This window comes from Charadrius vociferus, unplaced genomic scaffold, assembly GCF_000708025.1.
Source record: "Charadrius vociferus isolate BGI_N301 unplaced genomic scaffold, ASM70802v2 scaffold444, whole genome shotgun sequence".
In the NCBI taxonomy this organism is placed as follows: Eukaryota; Metazoa; Chordata; class Aves; order Charadriiformes; family Charadriidae; genus Charadrius; species Charadrius vociferus.
In genome coordinates this window covers 2324808-2349111 of record NW_009648242.1, presented here as the reverse complement: position 1 = coordinate 2349111, position 24304 = coordinate 2324808, and the positions used below count along the sequence as shown (strand labels likewise).

Below are 24304 nucleotides of genomic sequence, written 5' to 3'. Positions count from 1 at the left end.
AATCCTACTTTATAGCCAGTATTTTCCACCGTATTATATATATTCTATTTTTCTTCCACAGATAATAGAACACAAGGTCTTTTTTCCTTCTTTGCTATTGCATAGTCTTAGGAAAAGTTAGAGCAAACAGGCATTTCAGGCTTCCAGTGAAGGAGAACTGAACACAGCTCACATAATATCGATACCGTATGGCATTTTCTATCTGTTTCCTCCATATTTGGCCACCCAGTCTGTTCTTCCATGTACTGGCTGAATTGTTGGTGGACGAGTTAAAACAGTCATTGTTTTTGCAGCAGAATTGAAAGTAGGACCTGGTAACTGAGCACGAGCAGCTTTGGTTTTCCAGGAATAGTCTGAAAGGAACAACAACTCAGAATTAGTTACAACTCAACACTCCTTTACACACAGAAGAATGAGAACTTAAAGATGACTTGTGGTACGCAGGCATACTAACACAGAAGGATGCTTTGGTCTCTGATATGCTGTCTATACTTGTTTTCAGATAAGGTTAATGTTTCCTATAGTTTGTGTATCTTATTAGTAATTCTCATCTACTGAATACTTGTTTTGCATCAATCCCTCTGGAAAACATTGAGACTGAAATTCAATGGGAAAACTGACGTGTATGTCTACAACTCTCTATCTCCTATTACAAAATGGCTACAGAATGGAAGTGTTCTTTCCTCTATGTCAAATATTTGAAAAAGCATATAATTATAACATTGCTAAACTTATTAAAACCCAAACAGCCTAGACTGAAGGACAGCTTCTAGAGACCCTCTTGTTCCTTTTGAGATTTTATTCCTTTATTCCCCTCCTGCTTAGCCGAGAACTCCTGTTGTACCTGATGACAAGTCCTCTTCATCTCCATTTCCTGTTTCTCTATTGATTTCATAGGATCTGTTCCAAGTCCTTGTTTTGTTTTATTTTTATCCCTTATATTGGCATCCACCTGGTCTCAGGCACTGGGAATAGTGCACTACTGTATTTCCGGCCTTCCTACTGAGATTTCCCCTTTCTACAATTCGGATAGTCACTGCTTCCTCAAGCTTCACATAATTAAAGTAACTGCCCTGCTGCAGGGGCTGACAGCTCACGGTTTTCATGTTCATCACCAATCCTGCCATTTTCCCAAGCCTTTAAAGTCAGTCATCTGGGACCTCTTATATATAAAGAAGGAATTCTATTATGATTTGTATGTATAAGAAATATATATACTCCTACTATACCTTATCATTGTTTTCTTAGCATTCCTAAAGTATGTTCTGCCCCTTCCATTTCTACTTTTGTAGCTTAGTCTTCTTTTACTGGGTATTACTGATTTTTTTTTTTTTTAATTTAACATGTTATGGATAAAATACTTTTTTTGTTTTGGTGCCTACATATCATTCTGTTTCTTATGGGAAACCACCTTTTTTTGGTGGTATTTTTCAACAGTGGGTTGAACCCATTCAGGAACAGGTGAGGATCAAGACATTTAAAAAGGAGGAATCTCAAGGAACTGAAACTGGGGGTCAGGTCTCCACCTCTTTGAAAACTAATACTGTTCTTTTTTATTGTAGGCTGGCATTCCCTATCTTTCATCAGCAAGTACGATTCCAGCCTACTCTGTCTTGGAAATGAAGGTCACTTTTCTCTGGTCTTGGCATTGCCTTTTCCTCAGAGAAATTAATCTTTCATACTACATTAAATTATTTAAATTATGGCATTAAAAAACTTTACAGAACAAATGACGAGAGCAGAAACAATTGTGAGCATAACTTATTTCAGTTTGGATAATACAAAGCAAAGGGTCACCAAAATGTTAATGTTTAAATACTGACAGATAGGAGATAAAACCTGCCATTTTCTTCATCCTTATCTCTCTTCCCATGCAAGTCTGCAGAGTTTAGGCTACATATGAGGGGTTTAAGCAATAGGATTCTTGCTCTTCTCCAGGACATGGAACAGTCTCTTAATTGACCTCCATCTGCCAGGCTTTCTGACTTTTACTACACATTTTCCATTTTTAATTACAGATTAACAGTGAATTTATTTCCCTTTGGATCACCATATGTAATTCCTTTTCATTTTCACTATTCACAGCAGTCTAGCGATAGTTGCTGATTTTGTCCTCCTGTTAACTTCTTGATCCACGCACTGTGACAAATCAAAACTCTCACTGTTGTGTTTCAGCAGTGAGTTGATAAGATAATGAAGTGCAGCTCCATCTTTCCCTGGTGGGCTTCTGATCAACTCAGACTCAAAATGTGCATACATCTAAGCGTATTTTATGTGTGCGTGCTATCTCCTTCCTTCCCTCCCTCTCTCCTCTGAAGTCACCTGCAAGTTCCTAAGGGGAACAGGTAGCTCAAAGGAGCAAGTCAGCAAAAAGACAACATTGTTAAGCAGGACCATATCAGATTGGTCTGCCATAGGCCCATTAGTTAAATTCATTATTAGTTTAGGGCCTTGCTATTTCTTCTGAAGTAACTAGAGAAGTGTACTGTTGGGTTTGGACAACGGCTCTAAATCTTCACTCACAAACCCGTTTCTCCTGCATCCTGAGGACTTCTGTTCATCTTCTCTGAATCAGAAACATACCAACAAAGCAGTGGCTCAGAATGTCATCCATATCGTAGAGGATACAAGGTAACAGTTACATTCAGAACAGATTTCACATTGATTTTAACTGATGAATGGAACAGTCTTTTAATGTGTTTGTTAACGTAATGTACAGCCACACCATTACTGTATCGTAACAATTAAGAACTCATCATTTGCATTTGGCTTTTACCTTCTATGATGTAGCAACATTGAAAGTTTCACTTCACAAAGCACTCATGGTATTTCATGGGTACAAGAGTACTGTCATTTCAGTATCCACAGACTTACATAGCCAACACAGTGAGATGAAGACACAGTGAAAAACTGCCTTACATGACCACCACAGAAACCACAGGCCAACTAGATAGGGCCAGTAAATAAGAGAGAAAAGTAATTTACTGCTTATGCCATATCTGTAACATTATTTGTGAATTTACTAAGTCACTTGATGAAGGTCTTTGCCATTTAAAATTGGTGAGGCCACTGTAAGCATGGATCATCATCATTCTGTTGCATTAAGTGACATTAAACTGATTAAAGACCCACACAAGACAGCCCCAAGCTACATGAAAGTCACTGTCAAGAATATTCCTCATAAACCACTCAAATATAAGGCTGTTTTAAAAACTTGAATTTGCCTACTTTGCATACTTAATAGTTGGTGACTGTATCAATTCCTACTAGCTACATAAATCATGGATATTTATTTGCGTCCAATCTACATGACCATTTACTATAGACTTGAGGAGTTACATATTTTTACAATTCTGCTTAGCCCTTCAGCCCTAATGAACAGTAGTTTAGCAAATGGTCCAAACCTTCTAGAATTACAAAAGGTTTGCACCCTTATTTTCTCTTTTACCTATCAAACAATAGTAGCAATAGTTTCTCTAGCTATCAGGACTGCCTCTAGACACCTACATTCAATTCACTTGTGTTAAAAACAATTTATACCCAATAGCTCTATTTATAAAACTTGAGGAAAACCTTACCAAGGGGCTAATAAATCTTTTCGGAAGCATGGGAAATGAATGTTTCTCTTTGTCTCAGATATGTATGGTAAAAGGATGTTTCTTACCTGACACAGGTGCACCAAGAGGGGCTAGCTGTATCCGTTGTCCAGCTGATCCAACTTCTTTTTTATGAAAGGAAGGGATATATACTCCTGATGGGTTGTAAGCAGCACCACTTACAAAGCCAGGATTTCCTGTTGAAGTTACAGAGTTTTAGTATTTTCAGTTGCATTCAGAAAACCTTGCCCACCTTTTATAGACACTTTAAAATATATTTGCAGTACCGCAAGACTACTAAGTGTGAGTGTTCTTTCAAAGCTCCCTAGTGCTTGTCTGTTGAAAAAAAAGTATATATTCATTCTTTGCTTTGTATATTAGTTGGACCCTTTACAGCACTTTAACAGACTCGCTAAGTTGCAGATCCAGTACATCTGACCTGCAATTCATCAGGAATAAAGACAACAGAGCAGGATGAACATTTCAGTGGTACTTTCATTAAACTTAGACCACAGAGAAATATTTACACTGAGGTTTAGAGAAGGGTAGGATCTTACCTTTACGTACAACTATTTACTTTATTGGAAGCCGGTTTAAGCACTTCAGTATTTGAAAACTAGTGCTCAACAGTACTTTTGTGCTCAACGTGTTTGGTCTAAATCTATCTAAAATAATGGAACCAAACTTCTCTCGTGGAAAGTGGTGCACCACTGGAAGTTGACTTTGCTGGTTCCACAGTTAAAGGCCTGCTATAAAAGTCAGACCCAATTACCCTCTTTCTTTAACCCCAGTTATAATTCTATTGTGCCTAGTTTTGGTCCAGATCTTTCTTTAAAGCAGTGCTACCTTGGGAAGGTTGACATAACCATCCTCATTTGGAAGCTGAGAAACATTGTGTATTTACACAGAAAATTAGTAGTGAAATTATTGCTAATGGCAGAAGGCTCTGTTAGAATACTTGGACTCCCTGGTCCAAGAAAATTTCTTACTTTCTCCATGTCTGTCATCACCTTGGACAGTGTTAAGACTGCACTGGCACAATGTCCAAAGAGAAATGCTTTTCTCTAGTGGTGTGGTACTGTATTCAGTAGTATTAAATTTATGAACTACCAGGCCACACACAGTAGTTTTAATTTGGCCTTTGTCAAGTGTGAGCATTTTTATCATATTAATATTCAGCATGGTTTCAATGATAGTTGCAGTAAAACACACGATATCTGATTTGATGGGTTTTCTGTCTCCTAAACCTCTGGTTTCAGTGCAATCCCAAAATCTTCCTCTTCACACAAACAGGCCCAGTCGTCTGTGATAATTTCAGAGCTCAGAGCAGTGGATCTATAAGCTGCAAAATTTGTTGTCTACAAACCAAAAAGTTATCCACAGCTAATTACAGCTGTATTGGGTCATTGCAAACCTCCCTGTTGAAGAGCACTAACAAAAAAGCATTCAGCTAACTCAGTTTTGCCAGTCTCCCCAAACTGTCACTTCTATCAGTTCCACAAACAGTTGGGTCTCCATGTGGCTTCCCTGTGTCCAGTTGATGCCAGTCTCCAGCACAGTAAAGAATGACACAAAAAGTCTGGTGAAAAATACAACTTTAATAACGTATTCTAATATAATTTAACTTTCTTGTAGTCTTTAAGTTGTTCTTCCTTTTCAGGAATTTGCCTGAAAAACAAAACAACGCAGTTTTAGTGGTTTGTTCATCTGCCTGTGCACATTACACACATCCTCTTATTCCCCCAGTTCCTAATTATTTCACTGGGAGTGGTTCAGAGCTCTGACAGCTCAGTAGCACTCCTTAAAATTCTGAGGTCTGGAAATAAGAACATAATAGGCCTCAATTAATATAACCCCAAGAAGAATACTTCTGTCTGCTTCTTATCTATAGCTCAGCAAAGCTGCCTATCTGTCAAAAATTGCTCAACCACTTTTTGGTTCTCCTTACCTCTCAATGTCCAATGGCCTTTATGAACCCTTCTGCAGGAAATAGAAGAGTGCAGCCAGGAGGAAAGTCTGGGTGAAACAGAGAGGTCTGGAGGCGTGATCTTTTGTTGGATGAGAACAAGGGAAGGAGGAAAAAAAAAAGTTCAATATAAAATAACAGAATAACTACAAATAAAAAAAAATCCTATTGAAAGGCACAGTTCCTTACCTCTAACGACTGCTGTACAAAAGAAGGGGTTCTTGCTATAGAAGTCTTCATCCATCAGGCATCAGGAGGTCTGGCAGCAAGTGTATATGCAAGCTGTCATGGCCATGATGTCAGCAAGTGTAAGCGTGGCCTAGGCCGTACACCCTACCTCAAACAACATATCCCTGATTCTTCATAAAGGATAAAGTCATTGAATCGTTTGAGCTGGGCAGTGAGGTTAAAAATCCCTATGAATTGTTGCAATGGGACATATCACACAAGCAGCACGCACCAGAGAGGCCAGAAACTGGAGGAAAGGTGAAACACTCCAGCAGGTTTACAGTGCTTGCAGCGAACTGTGTTTAGACACAAACTATGCTGCCTGGAAACCTGAGTTTCCACCCTCTTACACGAAGGTAACTCCACCAAAATCTCTGCAATCACAGCACTGTAAAATCAGTGTAACAGAGAATCAGAATGCAGTCAGTGGCGCAAGTCCCAAGTACTGTTATGAACATGCAGTCCTTCAAGAGAGATGCATATGCTGGTTATTTTGGATCGCTTCTTCACCATTATCCAGCAATAGTGCAGTGACATGCTGTGGATTATAATTAGAGTAATAAAATATTCTCTGCCTTTTAAAGCACAATAAGTGCCAAGTGTCAAGAAGTCAAAATGAAGAGAGCAAGGTTTGACAAAACAGATTACAACTGAAAATGAAGTATACGATCATCTGGAATCTGCATTGTAAGTGCAATTTTTACAAGAATGTAAAACATAAATAGGAATTGTACAACGAACCAAGCTATAATTGCTATAAATTACCTTTTGGATCCTCTAATTTTTCATTCAACCTTTCTTTGCATGATAGCTTTTCAATAGGTATAATTAAGTTCTCATCTGTAGACAAGGAAAATGAAAGGAAGAAGAAGACAGAAAGAACTTCAGAAAAAGTGTATGGAGAACCTGGCTAGGTGATGTAAAAGAAATAAGGGAAAACAAAGCAAGAAAGAATAAATATCTGACATTTTTGTAACTATAATGTCATAATTCCTATGTTTTCTCAGTTCCTCTAACAAGTTACTTTTCAAGGTCCTTCCTAATAATGGAATAAAAATGTGATTTACCAATGATGTAATAATGTTCCAGTCACACAAATACATAAATCACAAGTTTAAGCACTCAGGTGTATCTGCAAATTTGACTGATCATAACGTTACGATTCTTCACAAAGAAAGCATTTGTAACTATTTGCTCTTATCTTATTTCACCTTAGGGCAATGTTGTGGATGAGGAATAAAAATAAGCACTTAAATAAACTAAACATAGTTATTTAAACAGTAAACAGCACAGTGTCAACTTTCAATTCTGTCAACATGAAAAAAGAAAACATGCATAATTTACATGTATTGTATTTCCGTGATTGGTGCTGCAGCTATCCTAGTTTCACGTGTATCTGTCTTAAATGTTTCTGCCTCCCCAGTATATGAAACATCACATGGAATTTAAGATGCTGATGGGAATAATACCAAGTATTTTCCAACATACGAAATAATCAGTTTTAGATTTTATTTTCTTTAAACTTTTGGTAGATACCCGAAGTAAGCCCGTAAGACAAAAGCAGGGTTTTTTACATTAGCATTCATCTTAATTTTATTTTCAGTGCAATTCAATAGGTAGATATCTAGCTTATAGATGCATACTTTTGGAAACAACCCTTTGCCCTTTTGTGCCTAATTCCCTTGCAAGACTATTTTATGAATATATGAATTAATTCCCCTGCACCCAGATACTATATTTCAGAAACTAAAAACGTACATATGATGATTGCTTAAAAAAGCCTCTTCTATTCCACCAAAATTCCAGTAGGCGCTGTTATTTTTCCACTTTGTAAAGTCTTTCACATAATTTCAGATGAACAACTTGCAGCTCACCTGACTTGCAGAGGGAAAATCAGGTTTGTTGACACTGCAGAATGGCTACTAAAGTTCTATTAAAAAGGGGTGCAGCACCTGCATGTAAACAAACCTTCTAAAGTTCTTTCTGTACAAGCATATAAGGCTAGGTGGTTTATGGGCATTAAGTATTTAGGAGTGACTCATGCTAGCTGGACAATGGCTGCAAGGTTGTTAACAAGGTAACCTCCTATAACAGGGTGATGGACTCTGTACTTAAAGTATAGGGCTTGGTGGTCAGAAGATAGATTTTAGTCTTGAGTCTGATGCTTTCCTCAGTGAAACCTTAGATAAGCTGTTTAACTAGTCTTAGTCTTCACTCTATAAATAAATGCTGATAATAGTGTTCTTCACAAAATGTAGTACCAAAAGGCACCTCACTGCAAGTTCCTTGCTGAAAATAGGGGGAATTTTCATGGAGCATTTAGGACAAGGCGAGTCGATTGTTAAAAGACATGTTTAGAATATTAAGCCGTACTTTTATTACATGAGTGCACCACCCACCATCTTGTTTTCGTAAGTGAGACTGCTGTTTGATAGTGTTCCACGGCACACTGACCAGGCAGTAATAAGGTCAAACTATTTGCTTAAATTAACACGGTGAAATAATGGTCTAAATAATGGTCTAATTTATGGACAAAATTTATCTGACAGAACTTTATAACAGGGGCTGGTCTATACTTCCTGTATGCTTTGAAAGCAAAACATATAGTATACATATGAAGAAGTTGTTATTTTAAGACTCGGTCGTTAAAACAAGAAAAAAAATGTTAGCTAGAAGCTAAGCTTGACAACAGAAGTTAAACCAGATGGTCTTAACTAAATTAATTAAAGAAAATATGATGAGATATAATGTGACCATTTTTAATTACACTTTTACCTGTAGTATTTCTGTTGAAAGTCACTCCTCCTCCAGTATGTGCCAGCTGTTTAGAAAACAACTGGTTGTTCCAGGTTCCGTGTGATCCTTCTTTACTGACTGCTACTAAAGAGACACTCTTAGGGTTTACACCTTTGAAAACAAATTATGGAAAATGTTATAAATATCAATTTTGAAACATAATTCAACCAATGACAAATGGACATTTGTAGAACAGGAAAACAGCACTGAATTATTTGTGGCATAATGTAAACACCATTAATATAAAAGAACAATATCCATTGATTAGGTTCGATTTTTCAGCCAAACCATGAAAATTAGAGACACTAACTTAAGAACAATTCTCTTCACGCTTTCAAGAGAACTTTTAAAAGCCTTTTTAGTACAGTTACTTAGTTTCTATAAAACCATAATATCATTATTGATATTTTTGACTCTCAAACAATTAACACAAATTAAAAATACCTATCAAAACCTAGGGTTTTCAAGGCTGAAAAGAAACTACTTCTTCAAGGGATAAATGAAAAAGTAGGACAAAGAAGTTCTTGTTACTTCAGCATGTTATGAGCATTATAAGAGTTAATGGGATTACACAGCATGAAAGCGGCTCCCAGATCTAGTGGTAACAGAACTAAACTAATATGAATAAATAACAAATATGCTCCTTGGAGCTATTATTCTCCTAAGTACTGAAATTAATTAATTATTTTTTAGATCTATGCCTTTCTCATTGAAAACTCTACTAAAACCAGAGAGACATTAGAAGCATGCTTAAAAAAAGATAAGAGATGAACTTTCCATTTGTGTTACCTTTAGATAGGGAAGCCCCCCCCCTTTTTTTTCCCCCCTTTTTTTTCTTTTGGACTAAAACTGTTGAGTCTCTTGGCATCCTATTTAACATTCAAGAAGTGATTTCATATTCAGAAGTCATCACTGGCCTACTGGCCTAATGAAGTCCTGAGAAATTAGTGATACTTTGTAACAAATCAACTTGCCTGACAATCAGGAATTTCTCTGTGAGCCACTTAAATTCTCATATGTGAATTACAGTAAAGTCATGATACCCTACAGTAATAGTGCAAATTATCATGGTAATAAAGAAAAGCTACTGAGTCACCAAGGAAATAATTTGATTATAGAATATTTTCAGAATACTAACTGAAGGAAACATTCCCTTTTCTTTCTCCCCCTTCCCATTCTTATTCTTAGAAATTACATCATATCATGTTATTTTCCTGATAAAATCACCCTTGGGAATGGAAGTGAGTGTGTGAATTCCTACCAGTGCGAGTGGCTGGCATTTCTAAACACTTCCTACCGGGAAGGATAACAGTGCTTGTCAGAACTTTAAGTCCAAAAAACCCCAAACCTCCTGACACTGCAAACCTGAGAACTATGCAGTATATTGGATTCATATTACTGAGGGTTTTATATGTTACTGGTCATAAAGGGGCCTGTGAACTTTTATGGTGTACAACCAGTGTGGAGCTCCATTCCATATTTACATAGCCAGGAACTTCTGCATCAATTGGGATGAGATACATTCTGGTAAAGGCATTTAGTCCCAAACTTGAAAATTTAGCCTGGTTCTGAAAAGCAAAATTATCAAGTGTGAAATGCAAAGTTTAAATGTACTATATGCAGATTGTTCACAGCTTGTATTTTCCTTATGTATTGACTTTTACCCTTACCAGGTAGATATCTTGATTGTCTTAGATAGTACTGTTTTGCTGATGTATTTGATCTTCCAGAATCATTCGTCATCAGAATCTTATTTTCCCCTCCTGGCTGGATACTGCATGAAGCTTTTGGTTCTGGCATACTGAAAAATCAAAATGTTCAAACAATGTGACCAACAACTCCAGCTCAGAATACCAAAAGATGACCCTAGCCTGAAGAGCATAGTACTCTTTTCTTCTCCTACTTTCATCAGTAGAATTTATTCTCACAAAGTAACAGCCAAATCTCACACCTCATGAGAGTTTGACCTGTGACTTTGAAGTAAAAAGTGTACCCAATGCTATAGCATAAAAGCAAATGTGGATAACTGTGGCAGAACTTAGTATCAAACTTAACCAACAAAGGAAATTAAGTTAGTATCTCTGATTTTAGTAAAACACAGTTTCTTAATAACAGGACAAACAGTTAAACCATACAGTGCCTGAAAACAAATTTGATTCCGTTTGGATATTACTGGCGCTATCAACACCACACCCAAAGCTGGTCTGCTTATACAGCTCTTTGAATTCTAGCAGATTTGTCTTAATCTATAAAGCTACTGGATGTTTTACTAAAAAAAAAAAATAAATGTGATTTTATAATTATAGTACTTACCTAAAAAGACACTCCTTGTTTTTCTTTTCCTTTAACAGTGCAATGCTAGGCTTCTTTGAACATGACATTCCAAATTCTGTGTCATCCAAGTCATCCCAGCTATCCACAGCCTTTACCAAAGTCTGACCCCATCGTCTTCTGCAGCTTTTAGGACCTACTGCACCATTCTGAGGGCCACTTGCGGCTTGTTTCTATTTTAAATAGGGGGGAAAAAAAAAAGAAGCTTCAATTCAATTCTAAAATTTTACATTTTGTATCTAGTTCACTTCCTGACTACCACTTAAGAACTTCGAGGGAATTTTTCCCATTGTGTTGTGCTTATTTTAGTCATAGTCTCAGACTCATTGTAAGCACAAAACAACAATAATGCCAGCAGGTATTTTGAGTGTAGCTCTTTTGGACCATCATCCTTAAATTGCTCAGATCTACCTGAAGCAGTGAAGTTAACATTCTATTTGCAGACCCAGTTCAGTGCTCAGCCTCTACTACTGTTATCTCACTGAACTCACGCTCTCAACAGTGGCAGATGAACTGTCAGTAAGTAGGGCACAGTGGTGTAAAACATTTGCAGCAACCACACTTTAGTTTAGGAGTTTAGGAGTGCTAGTTGCTGTGGCCCCCAAGTAAATACAACAAATAAAAAAAGTTAGTTAGGCCTTTCCTTAACAATCCTTTGGAAAGAAATTACTAGATTTTAAAACTGTCCTTTCATCTGACTATCATTTGCTTTCCAGTATTTTCCGTACACCTATTATTTTTTAACGTATTTTATATTATAGTTCAGTGAGCATAAGTGGAAAGCAAAATGAAGATTACAAACCAAAGTTTAATACACATCTTGCTAAAATCTTACTCGTTAAATTCTTACAAGCTTAGGAATTGGATGAACTTTCTCAGGTATTTTCCTGCTTGAGGCAAGTAAAGTTCTCCCTTTCCACTTCTGTATTGTATGCTAACAATATTCTTGTGAATTGTGTCTCAAATAAATGATAGCTGCTGTAACTACGTTACTGCATAAGCATGTCAGTAAAGGTTACTATAAATGAACATACATTGTTGTTACAAGCAATCTATTCTTCTGATTTGCTGTAAAATTTCAGTAAGTGGCCAGTTATATCCTTAATTAGTCCCTATCTATCTATATGTATTTCCTAACAAAAGAAAATTATGACAATTTTCAAGGAATAGCCTAGTTGAATATAGTAAGATCTTTTAATAAAACCACCTAAGAATTTATTGAAGATAACTTACTGGCGATGAGTTTTTATTGATAGTTGGAAAAAACAGTTGTGCCTGTGGCTGCTGCTGTTTTGGTACTTGCTGGTTAGCTGTATTCTGAGGCAACTGAATTTGCTGGAGAGGCTGGTGGTTAACCTTTGACAGGGGCTGTGGCTCTGTTTTGTCAGGTACATCAGGTGAAGACAGAGGTTCTGGCTTGGATATAGCTTCCAGTTTAGGTAAAGCTGGCTTTGGCTCTGTTGGCTGAACTGGTTTAATAGGAGTCTGCTTCTCCAGATACTGTGGAGGAGGTCCTAAAACTTGGCCAACTTGAAAGTAAGAGTACTTCAAAGCCTGGAGAAGAAGGTATAACATACTAAATTTATTTCAAAAACTTGACTTTGGTAACCTCATCAAGGATCTAAGCAGGTTTCTGACGCATTTGAACAACGTCTACAGCACAGATGCAAGATGGATGCATAATGAGGTCATCTGTAAACAGTGCGTATTGATAACGATCAGTTCTGTATTTTAAACTCTTCCCATCATATAATTTAGTAAGATGGATGCACTTGTACATGTTACAGCAGTCATGTCCTTTCTTCCCCTCCTTTACTTCTAGGCTTTGTGGAGTCTGTGTTTTGAGGTGCATTTTACATTCAATACCATTCTATATTCATGCAGTAACAAATTTCAATCTTAAAACAGGTAGTCTCCACTACCTTTGCCACATGCCTTATTACATGTTTCTACAGCTAACTATGTTTTGGCAGCTTGATGAACAGCTTTTTTTTTATTATTAAAAAAACCCCCAAAAATCCAGAAGTGTGATGATTGCCATTTAATACTAACGTATGGGGTTTACAATTAAAGGATGTTAACAAGCAAAGTTTCTCCTAATTCTTCTTAATCACCAGCGCTCCCTGGTTTTGTTCTGCTTTAAAATATATTTACTCTGCTTCTCCGCTTGCTGTGCCTTCATAGTGTTTATCAGGAAACTACAGTGTCTGTCTTCAGGCAGACACGTATTTCATTTTCTCTGACCTTTTCATGTCCCCTGCTTAGATGCACATCATGGACACACCTTACTAACACAGCTCCTCCTACGACAAAACAACACACTCCGCTACTCCTGGGTAGGATCCTACTCTTTGTTAGTTCTCAAAGAGATGTTTTGCCTCAGCTACACTTGAGAATTGCTGCCTTTGTTCAGATTTCCATGTATACACATTAAACTCTCCCTTTTGGCTGTGGATTACACAACTGCTGCAGCTGCTTCCTTGAGAACTTACTTGGGTAAAAGCTGGTTATTTGCTTTCATAAATCACCATGCAGTATTCTGTGTAGAGATATATAGCACCGGACTACAGTTAGATCTCAGTGACTGTAACAATAGATATGCTTTATAAAGTGGAAAGAAATGGTTGCTCTACTTGGTACCATCTGCTTAACCACTTCTGAATCACTTAAATTACATCCACCTAGGGTAACTTGCAATATGTCCTTTTTCTTTCTCAATTGTATTACCCTCTTATACCTTCTAAATAGAATTGCATTAGGTATGAATACTAAAAAAAACCCACCAAAAATTAAAAAAAAAATCAGTAGAACATAACCATCATTGGTTCTCGAAATGTTTTTTGAGAAAAACTGTGACCTTTGTGACCTATTGGTATGTTCTTCACAAAGTTCTTTCCTTATTACTTAGCACAGTTCACACACCATCTCCATGTAAAAATAATCCTTAGCTCTTCCATACTGCATTCCAGCTACAGCTCCACAAAAAACCAAAGCTTAATTTTCAATATCCCCCTTTGTATGGATGGGGGAGGAAAAAGAACGTGGCAGAAGTAACTCATAGTTACAATTCAGGAAATTTGCAGCTCAGATTTTTCTCTACCCCGTACAGAGAAAGTTTTAGAATATGCCAATACAGAAGACAACATCACAGAAGTAACTAAAGAGTTTATGTCTGCTGAGCCAGGTTTAGAACTTTCTCTCCTCACTACTAAGTCTCGTTCCCACCAGTGTTTAAAATGAGGAGATGTTTCTCTGGCCATGAGTATTATGACAATCAATTGCCTTCTGTATCTACAATTTTTTTTAACAATGCAAGAAAATTCAGTCTTATACTTAATCATGCAGGTGCTCAGACCTGACTTGCTGTAGGTCTCTTCTTTGGATTCCAGTTGAGCATATCACTCATAAGCTGTATCGCTTCACTGCTTGCATTTGGGATGAGAGTTTTTAGGCTTATAGGGACACATTGTGGGAAACGGAAATTCATGGCAGAAGCAAGGTGGTATCCTTCTGGCCACTCACTCTGTTACAAAGAAAAGAAAAATGAACACCAAAGAACAAAGACACTACATCTTTGAGGTATTAGATCAAATTTAATTTTATGCAGCTTGAGTCACACTTGGTCTGCGTAGCTCCTTCCTATATGGTGGAAAATAGGCATTCCTATTTTCCATTACAATTTTTACACCACCAGTGAACGCAGCGTCAGTCTCAATGGCAGTCCTTCTCAAGTTCTCCTGTAGGTAAAGGTGGAACCATCATTGTGGATACCATACTTGGATGTATTCTATCTGAAGGAGAAGAGAATGCAGCAGTACCAGGAGCAGTACCGAACACCCCATCTACCACAGCCATGAGCTCAGTTGACTTCAACATACCTTCTTTTATGGGAATAGTAGAGGTGAGGCCCTTCCATGCAGCATACCATGGTTGTGTAACCATGATGCAGCCTATACAATATACCACCGATTCCACCATTAAGCGAGTCCATGATTAAATTACAACTAGACACTACTGCAACAGGAAAAAGCCATGACTACCCAATGAAAGCCTTTTATTTTTGTTTCACTTTCCAAAAGTAAACCCTGAAGTCCTTTGTTGCTTGATTGTTTGCATACACAACCATAGGATTATCAAAGACCTCAAGAGATCATCTAGTCCATGCCCTTGTCCCGTTGTGACAGGTGTTACTTTCAAAAAGCTTCCAGTTTTGGCACTCCACAAGTGCTTTAAACAGTCTATTCCAGAACACAATTCTCCTCAAGATAAGAAAAATGTAGATTTCTCTTATGACAATAAAAGACCATTGCTGAGTGTGCTATTATCCAGGGATACCAACAAGGACTATTTCTTTCTTCTCTCTAGAACAGCCTTTTTATATGTTAGAAGGTGTATTTCTTCTCCTTGCTTCCAGTCTTCCTTTGTATAGGCTAAAGAAACCCAAACAATTTAATTTCTGGGTCTAGGCTTTTTATGTTTTTCTTCTTCTCTGGACTCTGATTTTTCTTTCTTGAAAGGCAAAGCTTTAAACTGGATAAAATGTAGCAAGTGGAACAGAAAGATTAGTTCATACCTCAGTGGGCAATACTCCTTTCTCTACACACTGGTATGGTATTTGTCTTTGTTGCAACAAAACACTGTTGATGTACAGTGCACTATATAGGTCCTACATCATCTTCTACAGATGTGTTAACTGGATAGTTATCCCTAGATATTTACATATCTGATTATTCCTACCTAAGTACAGCACTCTACATACTACTGAAGAAAATTTTTTAAAGCTACATCTCTAATTTTACAAAGACACTCTGAATTCTAATCTTGTCTTCTAACATACTCAGTCCTTCCCAGCCTGCTATCTACCAACTTAAGTAGTAAAATCGATTCCATCAGAAGGCCTTTAATACAATTCTAAAATTTCATCAGATGCAGAATCGCTCAAGAGTCCTACTCAATCTTTAATTTTGAACGGGAACCAGTAAAGTTACTGTCTGAATAAGGCTTTCATAATAGGTATGCACTGAGCATGCAGTTTGTTTATATAAATATTCTGATAAGAACGTCATGAGGGATGGCATCAGAGACCTTAGTGAAGACGACGTATGATATTAGCGCTTCTTCTCTATCCACAAAGCTTGTTACACTGCTACAGGAGTAAGTTGGATTTATTTGATAGAATTTGGTCTTAAGATACAATGTTAGCTATTATTCGTCATTTTATGTACAACAGTTTTAGCTCTGTTAACACAGTCTATGGTAATCAAAGAACTCAAATATAATTATAAACCAAGTCCAGTTAAAATAAGTCTCAGGAATTCAAGTGACTTCCTGTTTCACCTCAGAGAATTATTTGTTCATTTTAATTAATGGAGATAGACTCTTTCCTCCTCTGCTCCATCTCCGTCCTTTATTGGAGTTGGTGACATTCTGTCTGCCAGAGGTAGTGATAAAGGAAGGATTTAGAACAAAGCAGCAAAGGCTGTGTGCGGAACTGGTGAAGTGCAGGGATATGGTGAAAATAGTAAAAATGCAAAAATGAAAAATACATTCCGATTTATAAAAAAAAAAAGGAATGATTTACAGTGCCATTGCTAACCTTCAACTAATGAAAATGCATTTCATTACTGTCTCCTTTTCATATTGTCATCAGCTTTTTCATTAAATTGTCACACTACAAGCATACCATCACTGCCAGTCCTCGAATGGTGCAACTTACTGCTTTGTTTATAAAATAAATAAAGCAACATTTTGTAAATAAAGCAACTTCACTTATAAAATAAAGCAAAATGTTGCCTGTCACTATTTAAAAAATCCAAACTCACAGAAGTAATCGGTATGGTATTATAGACTTAAACATAGGAAGGCAAATTGGAATGATGATAGCTTCTGGGCATAAATTCCCGTCATTCCTTATTACAGGATAATGGAATAAATGAGAATGTATGTCTGAAAAAAATACTATTTGCAAAACTAACTGCAAAACCAGACTATTAAAATAACTGCTTACGTTTTTTAGAATGCAGAACAGTACTTCACTTGTAACAAAGGCATCATTTGTTGTGATAATTCCTATAATAATATTTAAGTACTCTTCTTACACAGTTATCTCCCTGAAGAATGCCTTAGCATTGTCATAAGGAGATAAAATTCCCAAGTCTCCCAAGCAGATAACAGGGGCACAAAGGAACTAATTACTGCTTCCTGATCCTAAAGGGCTAGCTTTACAGTGTCTCTAACCCTTAGGGTCTTTAGAAGAGGCTACAGTCTGTTCTGAAACACTCAGCTGGTAATGCTCCCTGCATTCCCAAGCTTGCTAGTCAGAGAACATCAGAGTGTAACCAGTCACGATTTTTTTCTGTTCAACTACTTATAAGGCTAGAGAAAAACCACAGCAGTTAGCTCGGCGCTGCTGTGCTACTACACACAGTGAAAATCTCTCTGATCTCCCTGCACTTCCAAAACTTGTTTATGCTATACATTGAAAATGTTCCAGAAGCTAGTATGTTGCTTTTTCACAGATATGCTGAACATACATCAAAATGTTCTTCTTACTATCCTAGACTTGTGAGCTGCTTAAGAAACTTAACATCTGTGTTTGAAAACTCACGTCTTAAAATACTGCTCATATTACATATACACTATTTCTGATGCACAATTGTCATAGCAGGTACTGGTTTACACATCATAACAATTTTCACTTAGTCCTCTAGACTCAATTTTCACTTCCTCAACATATCATCTATAACTCTCCACCTCTGACCTTTTATCTCTGCTCTGTCATGACCTTGCACCTGTTTCTCAGTATGTTCTCTTGGATGTTTTCCCATGTTCCTAGCTAAGCTTAATTTATTTCTGTTTTAAGTTTCCTGTTCCTCATTTCTCTATTGAGAACAGCTTATTTCCTGGACAAGAATTATGCTATATCTTATATCAATAGAACACTAACAAAATTGATGTTTTTCTCTCCCACCTGTAGATTTTCCAGATTTAGAAACTGTGTTCAGTCAGTTATTTCACCAAGTACTGTTTGCTCCCATGAAGTACTGATATGCACCTGCCATCTCTTACCTTATTCTCAAAAAATTATTTATATTACATGGTCTTTTTTTAGTTTATTCAAGATTTTGAAGGTAAGCTTATTATTTTCTTGCATGTTCATATATCCATTTGCTAAAAAAACTTAACTGAAGAAAATACAATTGCATACATTTTTACATGCACTATCCAAATCATCTTTGTAATTTTTAGTAGTACTTAGCCCGACCAGAAAATAATGGAAAATAATTGCTTCCTCTCCAAAATACTGCATATTTTTCCTCCATTGCTGTTTACTGCTAATAATATTTTCGAGATCTGTGTTCAAGATCCAACATTTCCTTTATGCTTTAAAAATAAGAAAAGCCTAATGTGTCTTATTTATGATATCTTCTACAAGCTCCAAGTTCTGAGTGCCAGCCTAGAAGAATTACACTTTCAGGAAAGGAGAGCAAATCGGCTGTGGCAAAATGAAATCCTAGGAGACTTCTGATTTTCTTTCCAATATGCACAGCTTTAAATAACTAAATTCAACAAGTTTATCTGGCTTTCATCAGATGAGAGCAAGGTTACACATAATGGTATTATATACAACAGATGCTAATATACAACAAAAGAATAGCATTACATGTCTTAATAGAAACTTAAAATAAATACAGTTGACAAAACCGTACGTCTGCAAGAAACTTACTAAAACAATAATTTATATGTATGTTCTGAAAGCGATAACATTCAATGTTTTATAATAATTTTACTTTTTTTTAAAAAATACAATTGTGTGAGTTTTTCCAAATCTTACCTTCTTTGGAGTCCCTAATACTTGGCAAATTTTGAAGATTTCATCTACTTCACTTGTGCCTGGGAAAAGAGGTCTTAGTGTGTATAATTCAGCCATTATGCTGCCAACTGCCCACATATCAATAGGTGAGCTATAAATAGATGATCTTAGCAAAACTTCAGGAGCACGGTACCTATGAGGATGGAAAAAAATAATAGCTAAATTAAAAAGGTAAGAGAAAGGTAAGTAGTTAAGACAACGTATTAGCTTCTTAATATACTTACCACCTGGTAGAAACATAATCTGTATAAGGTGGCTGAGATCTTAGTTCTCGAGCCAAACCAAAATCTGCTATTTTAACAAGCTCTGGTCCAATACAGAGAAGATTTTCAGGCTTCATATCTCTATGAAAAAATCCTATAGAAGACCAGACAGAAAAGAATAGTGAATTATTTTGTCATCACTTGTTAAACAGCAACCTCTAATAGAGTAATCCAAAATTTACTTTGGGATGTTTTGGAAGAATATAGCTTTTTTTTTTTATTGTCCTTTTTTGTGTGTAATTGAACATAAGAGAATGACAACCCTCCCCCAACAAGCACACACATTTTCCCTTCAGTGATTAATACACCAAGGGTTCTTAAATTAACAAATGTTATTAACACTATAAGGAAAATGAATTGGCTATTGCAGCAACATCAAACAACAAACCAATTTCAGAATGAAATGTTTTGCAAAAACTACAACCGCTTTGTCAGTTTTGGTTAATGGAAAATTGAGCATCTGACACACTTACTTGATTTATAAAATTCCTTGAACGATTTTTAACTAGTTTAATTTTTCATTGTGACAACAATTTGCAGGCATAGACATATAAGAGATATAAAATTTCTACTCAGGAATGCTAATATTAGTAATGCAGGCACATGAAGTTTCTTTAATGCTTGCTATTGGCTTGAGCACCTCTGTACCTGGAAAGCAGTTAAATCGCTAAACAAATAAATTTTGCTGTTTAATTAGTACACACAATTTGTTATGACATAAATCAATTTGATTGAAATTCACTTGCTACGATAAAACATTTGATGCCTGCATGCAGACTGACAACTACTGTAAGAAACAGGCTGAAATGATTACAGTGAAATGTAAGTGTTCAAATTTATCATACCTGTCCTTCCCAAACACTTATGGTCGAAACAAAATATTAATATCGTAACTTGGAAACAGCAGGTTTTCTTAAATTCTAATTTTTTCATTTATTTCATGTAGAAGTGAGGAAGGAAAAGAGGATGCTAATAATCAGAGAACATACATGATCTTGATCAGAAAGACACAGAAACGGCAATTTCTGGGTATTTGATAATACTGAACAGAACTAATTATTTATTTGAATTCATCAACAGGCCTTGACAGGGTACAGGAAAGCCAGTCAGAGATCTCTGGGAACATTGTTTCTAATTTCATTCTCAGCGAATATTTTAATGTCTTTGGAAAGTTTTAAGGAAACCAATGTGATGTGAAGGACAAGTATAAAATAAAAGTTGAGCAAGAGAGTAAATTACTACTTTTTTAAATGCAAAGGAGCTTAATACCAGTCTTTCAGAATGCAGTTTGCAGACAGATACTAAACATGAGCATTAAAAGTTTTGTAAATGCTGTGAAACGTTTTGTTGTGTAGTGAGTACACAGCACCTCTTATTTAGACTGTACTTGTAATTCCTAGAAAAGTCCCATCTCTTAAAATATTTAAATCCAGGTTGTATTTAATAAGGAGACTGTTTGAATGTCTTAGTGAACAAGTTATTTTAATTTTTTTTTTTAGATGTAGAGTATTATATTAGTTATAGTATCTCAAGACAGGAGAAACTGCCATCTGTAAAGTATCAATGCTCCTTAAATAGATCTTTTTGAGGAAGTGAAATGCATGGTATAGCACAGCATACAAGTTGCTTCAGTTTGTTTATTCATCTGGAAAAAAGTACGAACAATATCCAATGCTTTCAAAAAGAAAGAGAAAAATCTGATTATAGGGAAACAGTGTATAACTTCAGGTATGGTTTGAAAATGCACCATACTTGAAAAAGATAAGAGTAATTTTTATTAGAGATAATTAATAGCCTTTGCTAGATATTTTAGTCATCTTATTACTGTGCATTATCTTATTTTCTAAAAAAGTAGTACACAGTTAAACTGTAGTATGAAACCTACCGTGTTTATGGATAAAAGCTAGTCCTTGTAATATCTGATACATCATGTTTCTGATGACTGACTCGGGGAACAACTTGTTTCTGTGAAGAAACAGATTAATAACTTCACATAATTATAGAAATAATGTATTTTCAGAACATATGTGTTTCTTCATTTTGCATGACACATCATGAACAGACAAAACCAGACCCATCAAGTCTTGCACACAAAGACAGATGCAACTAGTTCTCATCTCAAAATTTGCTTGCTGCCAGGCTGTAATTTCACTCATTTTAAGTGCTGCAGAGAGGTTCATGATCCTATCTCTTCTGTAGAAGCTGGTTGGCCAGTAGCGTGCTCAGTACCGTAGCAAGGAAGAGTGCACAGCGCAGCACTCTGGTAGGTGTGCTACCCAGTGGTACCCTTAAAGGAACCCCGATTGAGACCAATGCTTCTCAACTGTAGGGTAGCATTGTGCTAATATCACTAGCCACTATCTCAGGATGCAAACCTATGAGCTTTGCACATTAGGAGATGAATGACAATGTCTGAAGGAAACACGCATTTAAGGCAAAAGTATTCAGCAAAGAAAAATGTTACTGAAAAGGCAGGTCCTATTCCAAAGTCTACCTTGCAAGCCTTGCTATGCACTCTTTGTCCAAGATTGCAACATCACACAGTCAGTCCACATATAGGTCTTTCTTATGAGCATGCATGTACATGCAGATGACCATCCCCACCTTAAGCCAAATCCATGAGCAAAAGCAGAATGAACAGTGTTTATCCAATCCATCATACACTAAAGTGAAGGCTAATAAAGGAAAAAAAAAAAAAGTAGTATTTGGAATTTCTGTCATGGCTCTACACACCAAAGACATGCAAACTATCATGTTAACAACTGAAAGAAACAGTTATTTCCCAAAGCAGTACAATATAGAATATTGTAATGCAGAGCAAAGCAGAATTCTACCCTCAGATAACCAGGTGCTGCAACTCCTGTTCACAGCAGTGGGGCTGCAAGAAGATCCAAACCCAGAAATTCCAATGTGTTCTTCAAGATAGCATAGAAATCATTAAATAAAGCATGGTCGCACCCTATTTGTTCTGTGAAAAAGACATACCTGTCCTTCATTAACTGATAGAGGTTTTCCTTCATGTATTCAAATACAAAGTAAAGGTGGTCATTTTCTCGTATGACTTCTTTCAATTTGATTACATTGGCATGATTTAACTTCTTCAGAGACTGTAACAGAGCAAAATATAGCTTCAGAGAATTCAGTGACTTTAATTCCATATCAGAACTAAATTTTTAACATGTAAAAATTTTTAGCACAGAATTTACATAACATGTCCATCTGACAATCTGTACTTATCTTCCATGTGTTTCAAAGAACTAAAAAATAGCATTTTAAATTAATTTCAAAATAAAAGCAGCAATGATATTAATAGTAGTTTAAAATTTCTATTTTTAGGGATTACATGATGGCTGTGGTGAAGATTAACACAAAAACCTAATTCCCTACAGTGAAAGAGAGTTCTGAAACTGTAACAGCTCTTGCTTACAGAATTATATGAGAAAACCAGCAACTTTTTTGGTTTGAAACTTTCATGAACAAGGACTCTTACATGCATTCTTTTTGGAGATACTGATTACACGCAATCTCCAGTAAGTTAAACCTAAATTATGGATACCCAACTCCTTTGTTAGGGAGTTTTGTATATACAGAAAATCAGATGTCCAAAACATGGGTTGACTTGGAATTTAAACCCAGGATTTCAAGTGTTATTCTACCATTAGGCTTGCCAAAACTCCCAGTGCTTTCTACAAATGCCCTGAATACAAGATGTAAGGACTGGATATACACCTAGAAATCTGCCAGTAAAATGAAAGACCAGGATGGTAACACACACACAATCGATTTCTTTATCTTCTCTCAAAGACAAGAAGCTTGGCTATGAGACATGGCCACTGTTTGATAATAGTGGGATATTCCACAAAGCAGCAGGAGCTCTAGGAGTGCCAGCAGTCCATGCATTTGCAGAATCTGTCACCCCCATTTGAAGAGTTCACAGAGTTCGGCCATATGCTTGGACATTGTAGGTGCCCTTTTCCTTCATGCAAGCCTAACCAGACACTTATTTTTAAATGTGTTTTAATTTTAAACATTCACCACTTTACCTTGACTTCTCTCAAATTCATACATTCGTCCCATGAATAGAACTTTCTTTTCATTCTGAAATGCAAGTTCAAGTATTTTCAGTGAACAGTAAAAAATGCTCTTAGAACAAAAGTCTAAACATGCTATTTTCCAAGTGTAGCATAAGCTGCACTTTGAACTCAATTTAAAACATTCTAGAATACCCATCAGCAAGATAATTAAAACCAAACTCAACTCTTAAAATTGCTAGAAATTTAAGTGTTTGATGATTAATAACTGCAAATGTATTTTACAGGAGTAGTTAGTCAGAGAGACCATGATACTCCAAGGTATTTATAAAAACATCAGGGACACAAAATCTCTTTGTATCATTTGAATTGTGCTCTTAATAACAAGGAAAGCAACAGTGACAGTGCATATAAAACACGGATATTTCAAACTAGAAAAATAAGCTCCTTGTGCCTAAGTTGCACATTCTAGGAAAACAAGAAAATTATATTTTTGAAATCTGAAAAGTATTGTGACTGCTTAACATTATAATTAAGCATCTGACTTGTAAACCTAACAACATTTTTAGAACGAAGCATGTTTGAACTGAACAAAAACAGTATGCAATTTTAAAAGCCACGATAAATCAGTAACTTATACTGACGTATCTCACTATTGATCTGTTAGCTGCAATCTGATCCACAATCACCTTGTTAATAGTATTAATTAAAAGTTAATTTGTTAATTTTGTTAATTTCCTTAGAAAAAACGTCCCTTTTCTTTTTATTCTACACAGATGGCAGACAACAATAAAGCTAAAAGTTAAAATCTTTAGGCTTTTGTAAGTACCTTTACTGAATTTAGATGTTACGTACCTTTTGATAGCCACAAGTTCTCCTGACTCGTTGCTCTTCCCCATCAACACACTGCCGTAGGTGCCATCACCTAGTTGTTTCATGATTGTGTAACGGTTCATGTTTAAGACCCAGATAGCCAATAGCTTATGAAATTCTAAATGTCTTCTGTTCTATTAAAAGATTCTATGCTCTTTGATTTTCTTCGAGAAATCTACTTCCAGACTGTTCTATGTTGGTGAATGTCTTTTCATAATGGAGCAAGATATTCACTAGTCTCCGCAAAATTACAGGTACTTTGAGATCCAGATATAAAGTTTAGGAGATAGAACAACACGGTCATTCTCACATAGATCCTTAAAAAAAAAAAGGGGGGGGGGGGGGGC

The 24304-nt window shown here is 36.2% G+C and overlaps 1 protein-coding gene across 2 annotated transcripts; it reads right to left on the bottom strand.

Moving 5' to 3' along the window:
• Nucleotides 1-188: 188 nt before the first annotated feature.
• Nucleotides 189-24304, bottom strand: MAK (male germ cell-associated kinase). Of its 2 annotated transcripts, XM_009884189.1 has the most exons (13): nt 23940-24304; nt 23097-23151; nt 22039-22160; nt 20939-21018; nt 19015-19147; nt 18752-18923; nt 14273-14440; nt 12151-12471; nt 10900-11066; nt 10257-10387; nt 8566-8697; nt 3665-3793; nt 189-353 (listed from the first exon to the last, which is right to left on the bottom strand). In XM_009884189.1, exons 1-13 carry the CDS (start codon nt 24038-24040, stop codon nt 199-201), a joined length of 1866 nt encoding a protein of 621 aa, XP_009882491.1. In that variant the 5' UTR covers nt 24041-24304; the 3' UTR covers nt 189-198. The 2 variants fall into 2 exon arrangements, with proteins under 2 accessions (XP_009882491.1, XP_009882492.1); XM_009884190.1 differs by lacking the exon at nt 3665-3793 and having other exon boundaries at nt 199-353.